This window comes from Mirounga angustirostris, unplaced genomic scaffold (genome assembly GCF_029215605.1).
Source record: "Mirounga angustirostris isolate CCGP_5_RB_7025 unplaced genomic scaffold, mMirAng1.0.hap1 SCAF_4, whole genome shotgun sequence".
Classification (NCBI taxonomy): Eukaryota; Metazoa; Chordata; class Mammalia; order Carnivora; family Phocidae; genus Mirounga; species Mirounga angustirostris.
The window spans coordinates 19,787,575-19,801,619 of record NW_026991712.1 but is presented as its reverse complement, the minus strand read 5'-3'; the positions used below and the strand labels follow the sequence as shown (position 1 = coordinate 19,801,619).

The 14,045-nt window shown below is 40.6% G+C and overlaps 1 protein-coding gene across 4 annotated transcripts in view; it reads left to right on the top strand.

Annotated features, from left to right (window-relative positions):
* Window positions 1-14,045, top strand: part of DEPTOR (DEP domain containing MTOR interacting protein) — a 129,442-nt gene that overhangs the window by 52,546 nt on the left and 62,851 nt on the right. For all 4 annotated transcript variants that reach the window (XM_054512476.2, XM_045895980.3, XM_064587956.1 and 1 more), the window contains exon 4: window positions 11,937-12,115. In XM_054512476.2, the coding sequence (XP_054368451.1) occupies window positions 11,937-12,115 (179 nt within the window). The remainder of the gene's footprint in view (window positions 1-11,936; window positions 12,116-14,045) is intronic.

The following is a 14,045-nucleotide window of genomic DNA, read 5'->3' as shown; positions in this document are numbered from 1 at the left end:
AATTCTTCCTACACCTCTTAAGAGGGAGAGAGTTTCACCATGAATTTCCAGGTAAGGCAAGTGACTTTGAGATGGGCCAAGGAACATGCTTTAAACCTTCAGTTGCTAAAGAGTGATCCTGCAAAAATTGCTTATAGTGCACGCTCTTCACTTTCCCACAGTTGGCATTAAAAATTAAAAATTTAAATTTGAGTGAACCTGTAGAAATTAAATATCATCTCTAATATGCTTTGAATACAATGACCCTCGCTTACATCTGGAAGAGATCAAGAACTCAGAGTCCTTTCTAGAGGAAATATGTTATTTGTTTTTAAATGTTGAAGTTCTAGAGTGAATGGATTAAGGGCATGAGGAGGCTATGCTAGGCATTCTGCCACAAAGGGGAAAAAGAACACACACAGAGTAGAAGAGCGGACAGGACCTTCTGAGAGAAGAGGCACATTTTGGAGCAAAGTAGAAGTAGATGTTTTAGGAGTGATACCAGAGGAAGGCGTGGCTGGGAGTTTTTAAGGAAGGAGAGTATTCTTACATTAGAGGCTTTGTATGGAAGCTCCCCTGGGTAGGGGGCTTTGTCTTTAAATGTCAAGATGAATCCAAGAGGTGTAGTTGCTGTATTGTTTATCTTGCTTTATTTGCTAAATGAAAACATCCCTACTTAATTACCATCTCTTCACACAGAGCTGGGGAGTGTAAGCAAAGACATTGTTCCACCAAATGAAAAGAGCACCAAATTGACAGAAAGCATTTATTAATTTCAGAGCTTCTAACAAAAGAGTCTTTCAGACCAGAATGAAAGGCAATCCAGATTTTTAACTTTATCAAATTTAAATTTGTAGTCAAAGTTTAAAGTTTAACTACAAAGTTAAATTTATTGAACTGTAATATGCATAAAGTACACATTATTCTAAGTGTGCAGCTCAGTAAATTTTCACAAATTTAACACACTTATGAACCCACCATCACCCAAATAGTATTTTTTTTTTACATTCTCCTCTGTAGTCTACCATAATTTAATATTCTAAACAAAATTGACGTTAGCATCAGTGTTAGTGTTCATTAGAATATAAAATATCTTTTTAAGTAATTAAACTTCCTTGGCTTTTATGTGTTTCATCTGTCACCTGAATGCCACTACCTCTCCCCAGATGCCTGGAATTGGTTCTTCTGGTTAGTCTGAACTTTTGTACAACCTGATGAGGATTGAAAAGAGTTGACAAGGGTCTATTCTCAGGGGTGTGTGTATGTACCTCTGTGTATCATTTGCTCACTGCTGCTTTGTGACAGGTGATAGTCTAGACACTTTTATAGATTAGCTAGAGTTTTTACAACCCCATTGAGGTAAGCATTATTATCTTTATTACATACAATAAGAAATCCAGGATCATAGAGCCAAACCACAGCTTGGAAATCATAGTACAGAGATTGAAACCCAGGACTGCTTCTCATTGCCCCTCTCTCTCGAACCGTTTGTGCTAATAGGCAAGAGCAGAGGAGAAGGTAATCAACCAGATCACTCCTAGTTTCCTTGCTTCCCTTTCATATCCGTATACTTCTAACTCTATTGTGGCATTTATCTGTCTTGTCCATAGGTTTTTAATGTTTGCTTTTCCACTGGATTGTAAACAATTAAGCTCAAGGGCCATGTCTTTTCATTTCTGCATCTCCTGGGATATAGAAGATGCTCAATAAATATTTATTGAATTAATGAATGAATATGATTTTTAACAGCTTTATTGAGATGTAATTCATATACTATATAACTGACCCATTATATTATACATGTTAATGGTTTTCAGTATATTCACAGATATGTGGAATCATTACCACAATTGTAGAACATTCTCATCACCTCAAAAAGAAGCTCCGTTAACTCTTATCTGTCACTTCCCTATTCTTTCATCTATCCCTAAGCAACCACTAATTTACTTTCTGTCCCTATAGCTTTTTCTGCTCTGAACATCTCATATGAATGGAACGATAAAATGCATGGTCTTTTGTGCCTGGCTTCTTTCATTTATTATGTTTTCAAGGTTCATCCATTTGTAGCTTGTATCAGTACCTCTTTCATTGTGTAGCCAAATACTATTCCATTGTATGGATAGATAAGATTTTCAGTTTCATCAGTGGATGGGTATTTGGGTTGTTCTACCTTTTGACAATAATGAATAGTGTTGCTATGAACATTTGTGTACTAGTTTTTCTGTGCACATATGTTTTCATTTCTTTTGGACATATAGTGAGGAGCAGAATGGCTGGATTGTGTAGTGGTTTGAGGAACTGAGTGTTTTCTGAAGTGGCTGCACTGTTTTACATCCCCACCAATAGTGTGTGAGGCATCCAATTTCCGCACATCCTTGCAAACAACTTGTTAATATCTGACTTTTTTATTCTAGCCAACTAGGGGGTGTGAAGTGATAGCTCATTGTGGTTGGTTTTGATTTGTGGTTCCTGATGACCAATGATGCCTATCATCTTTCTATGTGCTTACTGACCATTTGTAAATCTTCTCTGGCCTATTGAATCATTAGTCCACTTTGAAATTGGGTTATTTATCTTTATTATTGAGCTTTAAGTGTTCTTTATGTATTCTGGATGCAAATGCATTGTCAGATATATGCTTTGCAAATATTTTCTCCCATTCTGTGAGCTGTCTTTTCACATTCTTGCCAGTGTCTTTGAAGTGTAAGAGTTATAAATGTTGATCTAGTCCAATTTGTTTTTTCTTTTGTCACTGGTGCTTTTGGTGTCCTATCTAAGAATCCTTGGCCAATCCAAAGTCTTGAAAATTTACCCTTATGTTTTCTTGTAAAAATTTTATGGTTTAGCTCTTACACTTAGGTCTTTAATATATTTTGAGTTATTTTTTTGCATAGGGTGTGAGGTAAGGGTCCAACTTCATTTTTTTTTTTTTTTTTTTTTTGCATGTGGCTCTCTAATCATCTCAGCACAATTTGTTAAAAAAAAAAAAATTCTTCCCATTGGGTGGCCTTGGAACCCTTGTTAAAAATCAGTTGACCACAGATATATCAATGATTTTAACAGTGATTTTAAATCTGTTTTGAGAGTGGAGTCTTATGATCGTACAACATAAAATCTTGGTTGGGAAAAGAGACCAGAGCCTGTTTCCCTTCCTCTTTCACACCACCTCCACAAAAGTACAGTACAAAGTGGTCCCATGAACATGCACCAAAGTAGCACCTACTTGTCATTGTGTTCAGTTTTTTAACTGTATCAGTTCATTGTGTTCACTTTCTTACCTTTTAAAGTATATGTATTTTCCCTAGTTGGTATTGTCCTCAGTTTGTCTTCATGGCTTCATCTTACCTCTCCTAAGCTTCTTTCTTTACCTCTATTCTTTCTTTGTTTTTGGTCTCAAATGCTTCTGTTTTCTAATAATTATGGAAGCATTCAGTACAAATAGTAACCATTCCCTTAAAAGGAGACTTAAAATTTGTTTTAGAATCCAGCTTCCCTGGACAGTTGTTGGAAAAGTCTAACAGGTTGGAATTGTTTTGAAGACATTGTAAAAATGCTCAGCTTCTCATCTTCTTGTGTAATTTTCCAGTTATGAAACCATGGCTGCATGTGGCCCTTAGGGCAGCTGTAGCCTTGCGGTTGTACTCGGCTTCTGTCTAAAGCTGGTTCAAGTTCTGTAAATATTTACTACAACAACACTAAAAACCATGAGCAGTGGGAAAATTACAACTTAGGTTCCAAAATATCAGTCTCCTCAAGCATAAAACCAGCACTAAAAATTCTAGTTTTTCTTCCAGCAGATTTAAAATAACAAGCAAGGAGGAATTTCACCTTTCAAAGACAAATCACCCTCTCTATTCCTGTTGCTTGTGATATTCTTAGTTTTTCCTCAGTTGATTAACAAATATTTGTTGAGCACTTCATGTATACGCCTTCCCTAAGCTCAGTTTTTTTGTTTTTTGTTTTTTTAAGAAATAAGAACATTTAAGGCATGGTGTCTATCTTTCAGAAGCTTCTAGCTTAGCTGGAGTGCATTAAAAATTGAATGGATATATAAACCATGCACTGATTTTAAGTTCAAAACAGAGAGAGAGCTGTCTGGATTGCACTTTAGTTGGGATAGTTTCAAAGAGGAGTTAGTACTTAATCCAGCCCTTTAAAGCCGAGGCCCACTGTGTCATTTAGCACCTACTGCAAATGAGAACCAGGTAACTTTTTGCCCTTTCCTTCCGGCTATTGCAGTCATTTCCACACAGGACTGCTCATGAGGAATTAGGGCTGGACTTTAGCCCTCCTTTTTACCTGAAGCCAGGTTTCCTTGTACAGTGAACAACCTATATCACTGTACAGTGAGCCCCCTCCCCTTTGGAAGGTAGTTTGGATTTCTTCAAGAAAGAAAGGAGAGGAGATGTGAGGGAACAGCATGAGTAAAGAATGAAGATGAAAATGAGGATGTTCAATTCAGTGTATAATATGAAGACGAAAGCAGGAGTGAAAGCAGATAAAAGATATTTGTTGGCAAAGAATGTAAAATGCTGTTTTTCCTTTCTTCTCACCCTTTCCAGTATGTACTATTTTTACTCACAAATATTAAATGAATAGTTTTCTGATTACTTGTTCCAAGTCTAATTATTATGAAAATTATGTTAATTTATCTGTGTAACATCTGTTCTATAGATAATACCATAGTACTTAAAAATACCAATGCTCATGTAAGCATTTCTACCTAATTAATCCTTTCTTTCTAATCACAGAAGTCAATGTTATACATTCAAACTGTAAGTTGGGAGCATACATGTACAAATATATAATTTATACATTGGGAGCTACTTTATTGTATTGGGTATTAATATAAGCATTTTGTCAGGAACAAGTCATCCAGTTAAATATAAACTTAACCCTGGGGCACCTAGGTGGCTCAGTCAGTTGAGCATCCAACTCTTGATCTTGGCTCAGGTCAGAATCTCAGGGTCGTGAGATCAAGCCCCGCATGGGGCTCTGCACTGAGCTTGGAGCCTGCTTAATATTCTCTCTCTCCCTCTGTCCCTCCCCCTGCCCCTCTTCTCCTGTGCATGTGTGTGTACATGCTCTCTCTCTTTCTAAAAAAAAAAAAAAAAAACCAACAAAACAAAACTTAACCTTAATATAACTTCTTTATTGATTGATAGCATTTTTCCCCAGTTACAAAAACAGTACTTTCTCTCTGGGGAATAATTTGAGTAATAGAGTATTCCATTAAAAAGAAAAGAAAAATCATTCACAAACTACCCCCAGGAGTAAGAAATTCTTTTAATATTTGGGTGAATGAATTTTTAATTTTTAATGGTTATCATGTATATAAAGTTACATATTTTGCCTTTCAAAATGATTTATCATTATGCTAACACAGGACTTTTTAAAAAGCTATCTTTCTAAATCCTAAAGCACCTTTTTGGCCACATAGCCCATGGGTCATTGTGACTCTCCCTAGCTTGTGCCCTTGAATACCATTTACCTATGTTCTCATGTTATATAGGGCCTTCTCAGCTATTTTGAATTTTTTTTTTTTCAGTGCACAAGGAGATCACTATCAGCTTACTTCTATTTCTGTTCTGGCCCCTAAATGTAGCAGTTCCTTCTATTGTAATGCTGCCTTCCCCTTAGATTAAAGTGAGTCTGGGAAATCTGATTCAGATATATATCCAGGAAAGGTTGAAATCGACTCACATGCACAATCAAAATCTGTTGCGTTCATGCTTACAGGAGGCAAGGATTGTTAATGCCTAGCACCATATTTGGCATGTGGCTTTATGTCATGATTATAGGCCAGAGCAGGACAATTTTGACTAAAACTGAATTTGTTCTATAAAATATGAGAGTTTCTGAGCATCGTATACACTTCTGATTACTAATTAAAATAGAGTTGTTATTCTTCTCTGGAGAACCGCACACAGATCTTAATTCATCTTGCCACAGAGGGTTTTGATTTGATCAAATAATGGCTCCATCTAGAAAACTTTTATCATCATCACCACCAACATCATCATCATCACCACCAACATCATCTTCATCATCATCATCATCATCACCATCATCGTCATCATCATCACCACCAACATCATCATCATCATCATAGCTAAAATGTATCCAGTGTTTCAGGGGCAGCTGGCACTGACTGAAGCATTTCATGCATTATCCCGCTCCCGCTGCAGAGCTCCCCAAATAGTCACCCTTATAATCCCCAGTGTACACCTAGGGAAGCAGGGTCATGCAGTTAACACGTATGCAGAGTTAGGATTTAAAGGGGGATTTGTCTTGAATCCCATGTTTTTAAAACTACCCTATAAGTAAAGTAAAAAATATTAAATAAATGAGGAAGAGAAAACACACAACTGTAAATGAGCTATAACTATTGAAATTGGCCTTTCAGTTGGTTAATGAAAATAAATCAGTGTGGTACCTGCTCTCCCAGATGGTTCCAAATATTCCCACCTCTTCCTATGCACGCATGTTGCTCTTTCCACGAAGAGGCGGTGCATGTATCCCCTCCCGTTGAGTCTGGCCTGAGTTTGATGGCTTTAATAAAGGCAATTCAGGGCAATTGACATTCTGTGACTTCAGAGCCTGGCAGTTAAGAAGGCCTGGCTGGGTTGATTGGTTTTTGATGAGTGCCAAGATAATTCAATGGAGAGTGAATCATCTTTCAACAAATGGGGACGGAACAGCGGGATAGCCACGTGCAAAAGAATGAAGGTGGGCCCCAACCCCATGCCTTACAGAAAAATGAGCTCAAAATGGATTATGGAACTAGATGTAAGGACTAAAACTGTAAAACTCTTAGAAGAAGACATAGGAGCAAATACATTTTCCTGGGCTTGGGCCAGGCAGTGGTTTCTTAGCTGTGACACTAAACACACAAAGAACAAAACGAGAAAAATGGAGAATTTAGACCACTTCAAAAAAAATTTTTTTTAAAGATTTTATTTATTTATTTGAGACAGAGAGAATGAGAGACAGAGAGCATGAGAGGGGGGAGGGTCAGAGGGAGAAGCAGACTCCCTGCCGAGCAGGGAGCCCGATGTGGGACTCGATCCCGGGACTCCAGGATCATGACCTGAGCCGAAGGCAGTCGCTTAACCGACTGAGCCACCCAGGCGCCCCATAGACCACTTCAAAATTTAAAACTTTGGGGTTACAAGCAATATCATGAAGAAAATGAAAAGACAACCCACAGAATGGGCAAAAATATTGGCAAATCATATGTCTGATAATGGACTTGCATCCTGCATGTAAAAAGGACATTTAAAATTCAAAAATAAAAAGACAAGCAACCTAGTTTTCAAAATGAACTAAGGTTCTGAATAGACATTTTTCCAAAGAATATGTACAAATGGACAATAAGCACATCAAAATATGCTTAATATTATTAATCATCAGGGAAATGGAAATGAAAACCACAGTGAGATACCACTTTACACCCACTAGGGTGGTGCTAAGAAAAACGAATGGATGGTAGCAACTGCTAGCGAGGATATGGAGAAATTGGAACCCTCACACTTTACTGGTGGGAATGAAAATGGTTCAACCACTATGAAAATAGTCCAGCAGTTTCCCAGAAGGTTAAACAGAGTTACCATGTGATCCAGCAATTCTACTCTTAGGTGTATATGAAGACATGTCTACACAAAGTTGTATATGAATATTCATAGCAGCATTATTCATAAGAACCAAAAATGGAAACAACCCAAATGTCCATCAACTGATGAATGGATAAACAAAAAGGTAGTATATCCATACAATGGAATATTATTTGGTCATACTAACTGTGAAAGGAATAGAAGACTAATACATGCTCCAGAATGGATGAACTTTGAAAACATTATGCTAAATGAAAGAAACCAGTCACAAAGGACCACATGTTATATGATTCTATTTCTATGAACCGTCTAGAGCAAGCAAATTTGTAGACGCAGAACACACATTAGTGTTTGCCTAGGGATGGGGCAGTGGGGAAGTGGGGAATGATTGTAATGGGGTTTCCTTTTGGGGTGATGGAAATGTTCTAACATGGATTGGAATGATGGTTGTGTCCTCTGTGTATAAATGCTGTTGAATTGTACATGTTAAATGGGTTAATTGTATGGTAAGTAGATTAGGTTTCAATAAAAACCATAAACAAGTTCTGGTAGCATCTGCCTCCTCCCTCTTGAGCTCTGCATCTCAACATCCAGCCTGCCTCACTGGACAGAAAGGCTATGTTGACTCAGGAGCATGGCAGCACCAGATACCTAGCCCTAGCCACCGTCTGCCTGCGAACACATGATGGACCCCTAGCAAGAGTGATAGAGGAACTGCCCACTTGAGCCCCAGGCAACCCAAGAATACTTAGATATAATGAACTGGTGGTTGTTTAAAAGCCACCAACCTTGAGGATAGCTTGTTACATAGCAAAACATAATTGGAACAAGTAGTAAGTCTTGCCTTAACACTATGACCATATATTAGTACCAAAATCAAATCCCACGAAAGTCTTTATCTTAGAGAAGAAACTGTATAGGGACATTATTTGATTTTAAGAAGAAATGAAATAAGGAAGAACTAAGGCTGGCGGGGACATGTTTTAAATGGCAAGCTGAATCAGTGCAGGAGGGCCTGCCAAGTGGTCTCTTTCCTAAAGCTCACATTGGCAATAGCAGCTTACCAGCCACTTGTCCAGAGGCCACCAGCGACTTAGCAGGAGCTCTAGAGGTCTGGCAGGTCATGTTTCTGGTTACAAGAGGTGACACAAGTAAACCCTCTCCACTTGTCCTCCCCACACCTGAAAGGAAAATCGCTGAGCTAGAAGGGATGGAGTGTAATAAAGAGAGAGAAAAGCCTGGTGGGTCCATCTGTGTCTTAAATGGAGACTATCAACCAGGCAGGAATCTAGATTCCCAATCCTGTGCCCAGCCATGACTTTCATATAATAGGACTCTGAAGATTCTGCTGGGGAGACAGGAGGGAGTGCAGAGGAGTTTCTGTTGTCGTTTCATAGCTGTTGGGCACAAATCCATCCTGCCCTGGGATAGACACCGTGATTTATTAAGTAGTGTAAACACTTTGTATATACCTCGTCTTTTATACTGTAAAGCTGTTTTATTCACACTCATAGATGATTTTCACAATCATGGGTGAAAAATAGGATTATACCCTGGAGAAAAAGGAGGCTGAAACAAAGAAAAGTGGCTTGTTTTATATCTTACAGCTAAGTGATCTATTCTGAATAAACTTAAGTCTTCAAATTACTAGCCCAGCGTCCTTTCCACAACAGAACTGGGCTCTAAGTCTGAAAGCACTGAAAATGCACATCCTGTGAATGGACATTCAGCTGTGGAGGTTCATTTACCCCAAATGAAATGATTTATAAATATGTATAATGTGCTTCTTTGCATGACCTTGAGCAAGTTTCCTACCCGCAACATTGAATGCTATCATTCAATTTTTTTTCATATGGATGAGAATTACATTTTGGAAATTCAGATATAATTGACACATAATATGTTAGTGACATTTTTCTCATGTGGATGAAGAGGGGGTTGGATTACAGTGATCTCTAAGGTTTTTTCCTGCTCTAGAATGAAACGGTACAACTTGTGGTGCATATTATTGTTAGTTTGAAAAGAAATGAGGGTTTTTAAAAGAAAGAAACTTTCACGCAGAAGACAGGAACTTATCAGGAATTGTTTTAAACGAGGAAGATGACACAATGATTTTGGCATTTTATGGGGTTTCATTTTCCATTGAACCAAGTTGTGTGCAAACATGGGCCTACCCTATTGGAGCTTATGATTGAGTAGAGGAGGTAGTCTTTAATCTGATAATCACACAGACTGTACAGGGAGCAATGAGATGGCCTAATGGAGACCTGAGGATAGCTGAGATAACAAAGGATGAGGAGTCAAGTAGGTTTAAGGAATAGAATAGTGGAAAGGTGGGGGAGACCATTCCAGCTGCAGGAATGACATATTCAAAGGCCCTGTGGCAGATAAGGTATGCTATGTTTGAGGAGCTATAAGAAGACCATCTCTGAAGCACTATGAGGTCAGAGGTGAAAATGATCCTAAAGGGGTAAAGGGAAAGATCATGCATGCATTAGAGGCCATATAAAGGATGTCAGTCTTTAGCCTAAAAGCAATCAGAAACCACTGAAGTATCTTCAACAGGAGGAAGATATTATCAGGTTTGAGTTTGAAAAAGATAAATTTAATTGCTATGTCTGGACTTAGATGCTTGAGGTTGGGTTGAGAACAAGAGTGGGTACATAGTGAAGTCTAAGGAAGAAACCATTGTAATTGGGTTAAAGGTATTGGTATTATGGGCTAAGGTAGTGGCAGCATTGGAGATGGGAAGGCCTGGACATATATGAGTATGATTTGGGACATAAAATTCACAATTCCTATGACTGCCTGGACAGGGGGGATGAGGAAGTTGGAGGCATAAAGGATGCTGTCTTGTTTTCTGGCGGGATGATGGAAGCACTCACTGGCACAGGACTAGGTTTGGGGGAAGAACCTGAGTTCAGGTCTGGGTTTGTTGATTTTGAGGTGTCTTTGAGATATCCGTATGGATACAAAGGCCGGGAGTTGGGAATATAGGCCTGATCCAGGGACATAAATTTGGGGATCTTTGGGGCATGGATGGCAGTTGAAGCTAGGGGAATGAAAGAACTTCCCTGAGAGACTAAGCAATGAGAAAAGAGGTATCTGGAGAACGGAATCTCAAGAGATTCCAGCCTTTAAAGTCCAGGGGGACAAGGAGGAGCCAACACAAAGGTAACTGAGAAGGAGGTAGGAACAGAGGGATAGGAGGGAAACCAGGACAGGGTAATGCCCCTCTGGGTGAGGAAAATGGTCAGTCGCATCTAATGCTGTTAACATCAACCAAAATGGGGATCCACAAAATGCCCATCATATATGGATGCAAGGGAGAGTACTCCAGCCCCAGCAGGAGTTTATTCGGAGGTGTGGTAAGGACAGAAGCGAGGGCAGTTGGAGAATGCTGGAGAAGGAGGCGTGAGAAACAAGCTCTGTGGGGACGGGGGTGTTGTGAAGGAGTGGCTTACGTCAGTTCAGGCTGCAAATGCCACAGACTGGGTAGCTTAAACAATCAACTCTTATTTCTCACAGCTGGGAGGCAGGGAAGTCCAAGATCTAGGCGCCACACAGATCTGGTGTCTTGTGAGAGCCCTCTCCTTGGTTTGCAGACAGTCTTCTCCTTATATCCTCCTCAAGAAAGAAAGGGGAAGCAAGTTCTCTGTCTCTTCTTGCAAGGGCAGTAATCCCATCGTGGGGGCCCCACCCTCATGAAATAACCACCTCCCAAAGGTCCCAGGTCCTGAGATACCATCACACTGGGCATTAGCATTTCAGTATATGAATTTTGAGGGGACACAAGCATTCAATCCATAGCAGTCATCTTGTTAGCCCAACGGTTTGTGAAACTGAGTGACTCCTTTAGGAAAGAAATACTATCCTTTTTAGAAAGGTGGGGTGGGGCTGGGTCAATAAATTGTCCTTCTCAAGGTGGCGAAACTGAATGCAGTCTGCTAATGCGGGTTTTGGATTACATTTCCAGGTTTGTTTGTTTTTTCTTTCCTTTCCTTTCCTTTCTTTTTCTTTTCTCTTCTTTTTTTAAGTAATCCCTACACCCAACGTGGGGCTTGATCTTATAACCCCGAGATCAAGAGTTGCATGCTCTGTTGACTGAGCCAGCCAGGCACCCCACCAGTTTTTTTTTTTCTTAATTACCAGGAGAAAATGCATTTTGTTCACTCCTGAAGCAGGTCCTTCTGTTAGAAATTACATTTGTAACAGCACATGACGGCCACATCTGTCTGTCTAACAACTTTGCCGTGAGACTTCGCAGAAACCTGTGATGTAGGATTTCAAAGGAGCTCTTTTCCCTCTATGGAGGTTTATGTTTCTTCTCTTCCTTCCTCCCAGGCTGATGAGCCCTGAAAACACACTGCTGCAAGCCAGGGAGGAGGAAGGGGTCAAGTACGAGCGCACCTTCATGGCGTCTGAATTCCTGGACTGGCTAGTCCAGGAGGGAGAGGCCACCACGCGGAAGGAGGCAGAGCAGCTGTGCCACCGGCTTATGGAACATGGCATCATACAGCACGGTGAGTGCGTGGGGCAGCGGCTGCTGACATAACGAGCAGTCCTAAAGTCTGGTGGCTTACAACCACAAGCATTTATTTCTCACTCATGGGTCTGTAGGTCAGTTGAGCCTCTGCATGGGCTTGGGCTCAGCTTGGCCTGTCTCCAAACTGGGCTCAGGTTCAGCTGGGCTGGCCGTGCATTCTCATGCTGGGACCCAGGCTATAAAGGAACATCTACTCTGGGATATAGTGTTTTTGTAGATGAGGGCAGAAGTTAACGAGGGCAGGCAGATCCATATAGTGTCTCCAAAAACTTCTGTTCAGATGCGATTTACCATCCTCAACACCCATGTCCAGTTGGCTACAGCAAGTCACCTGGTCCAGTCCCGATGGCAATTAGATGCTCCTCACAAAGTTGGTTGCAAGGGGAGGATGAACATTTGCTGAACCATGGTGCAAGCTGCCACAATGAAGAGCTCATCCAATAGGCCTCATAAGAGTTTGACTTTCCTTTTAGGGCTGACTCATAATGATGGTGGCATAAACTATTGGTTGAGAATGATATTAGTTATCTATTGCTGCATCAGAAATTACCCCAGACATTAAAGGTATAAAACAATAATAAATGTTTATCACCTCCCACAGTTTCTGTGGGTCAGGAAGTTGGGAGAGGCTTAGCTGGGTGGTTCTGGGGTGGGGTCTCTTTGTGAGATTGCAAAGATGTCAGTCGAGGGCTACTGTCCTGGGAAGGCCTGACCGGCCACAGGATTGGCCTCCACAATGGCTCACTTGTATGCCTCACGGGTTGGTGCTGGATGTTGGCAGAAAGCTTCAGTCCATTGCAGTCTGGACTTCTTCATAAGGCTGCTTGAGAATTCTTAGGACATGGCAACCTGGCTTCTTGCGGAAGGAGAATCTAAGAGAATGCAAGACAGAAACTATAATGTCTTCTAAGTGAGCCCTGGAAATCACACACTGTCATTTCCTCAGTACTCCACTGGTGACCAGGTCGGCCCTATTCGGTGTGAGAGAGGACGATACAAGGGTGTGAATACCAGGAGGCAAAGATCACCGGAGCCATCCTAGAGGCTGACTATCACAAGAACATAGGCTCTGGAATCCCAACTCCACCAGTTATAGCTATTTGCCTTCTCTCATCTATAAAATGGGAATATCTACACAGGTGGTTGTAGGAATAGATGTGGTAGATATAAAGCACTCAGTTCAATGCCCTGATCTTAATAAGTGCTCAATTTCTTTTTTTTTTTTTTTAAGATTTTATTTATTTGAGAGAGAGAGAATGAGAGACAGAGAGCATGAGAGGGAGGAGGGTCAGAGGGAGAAGCAGACTCCCTGCTGAGCGGGGAGCCCGATGTGGGACTCGATCCCGGGACTCCAGGATCATGACCTGAGCCAAAGGCAGTCGCTTAACCAACTGAGCCACCCAGGCGCCCAATAAGTGCTCAATTTCTTAACATAGCTGCAAGATATATGTTCTGAACAGTGAGGACAGGGCTGAGAACCAGGTAAGCATATCAACCTAAAAGTCAATAGGAAAGGTAATACTTGAGTCATTCTTTTTTTTTTTTTTAATTTTTATTTATTTATTTGTCAGAGAGAGCGTGCACAAGCAGGGGAAGTGGCAGGCAGAAAGAAAAGCAGGCTCCTTCCTGAGCAGGGACCCCAGTGTGGGACTCGATCCCAGGACCCAGGGATCATGACCTGAGCCGAAGGCAGACGTTTAACCAACTGAGCCACCCAGGCATCCCTACTTGAGTCATTCTTGCTGTGAACTCCCGTACCCCTACTTCTGTACAGGCCTTGGATTTCTATCCCAAGGTTAGGAAGATAATAATGGAATTAAAGAGATGAAAGGCACTTTCAGAATTATTTAGAGCAGTGTTTTACAGCTGCAGATTGCAACCCTTTAGTGGGCTGTGAAATCAGTTTA